General features: G+C 53.9%; 1 protein-coding gene across 1 annotated transcript in view; it reads right to left on the bottom strand.

Moving 5' to 3' along the window:
* Positions 1-564, bottom strand: part of LOC119581618 (carbohydrate sulfotransferase 11-like) — a 10,855-nt gene that overhangs the window by 1,259 nt on the left and 9,032 nt on the right. Inside the window, exon 5 of the mRNA XM_037929737.1 lies at positions 282-479. Coding sequence (XP_037785665.1) covers positions 282-479 — 198 coding nt within the window. The remainder of the gene's footprint in view (positions 1-281; positions 480-564) is intronic.

Here is a 564-nt window from a genome sequence, read left to right as displayed (position 1 = left end):
TCTCGCACCAGGCAGAAAGACAACACACAGACAACACCCCATCACACAACCCTATCACCATGCATCCCCATTACCTCCCACCAACCCTATCTTCCTCCCCATTATCTCCCACCAACCCTATCTTCTTCCCCATTATCTCACATCAACCCTATCTTCCTCCCATTACATCCCATCACCTCCCACCAACCCTATCATCCACCCCATCACCTCCCACCATCCCCATCATCCTCCCACCATCCCCATCATCCTCCCCATCACCTCTCTCTCCCCCGCAAACTCACCCCATCCCCCTCGTGAGGGTCAAAATCAGCGGAATAAAGCGATTGGCAGCCCCCGTCTCGTACGCTGCATCGATCCTGTCCCTGTAGGCCGACAGAAGGCGCGACAGAGGTTCCCTCGCTACGACGAACTTCATGAAATCCGGAGAGCTGTTTATCGATGAGAATTTCGCACTGCTGCCTTTCAGGACTCGGCTCATCCTGCGAGAGGAGGAGAGCAAGTGCTGTAGAGACATATCTTGGGAGTGTGTTTGTTTCGTGAGGAGACGAGTAGGCCTACGTAAAT

The sequence above is a fragment of the Penaeus monodon genome, chromosome 15 (assembly GCF_015228065.2).
Source record: "Penaeus monodon isolate SGIC_2016 chromosome 15, NSTDA_Pmon_1, whole genome shotgun sequence".
In the NCBI taxonomy this organism is placed as follows: domain Eukaryota; kingdom Metazoa; phylum Arthropoda; class Malacostraca; order Decapoda; family Penaeidae; genus Penaeus; species Penaeus monodon.
Note: the sequence above shows the minus strand (reverse complement) of the source record. Positions and strands in the feature narration are given on the sequence as shown.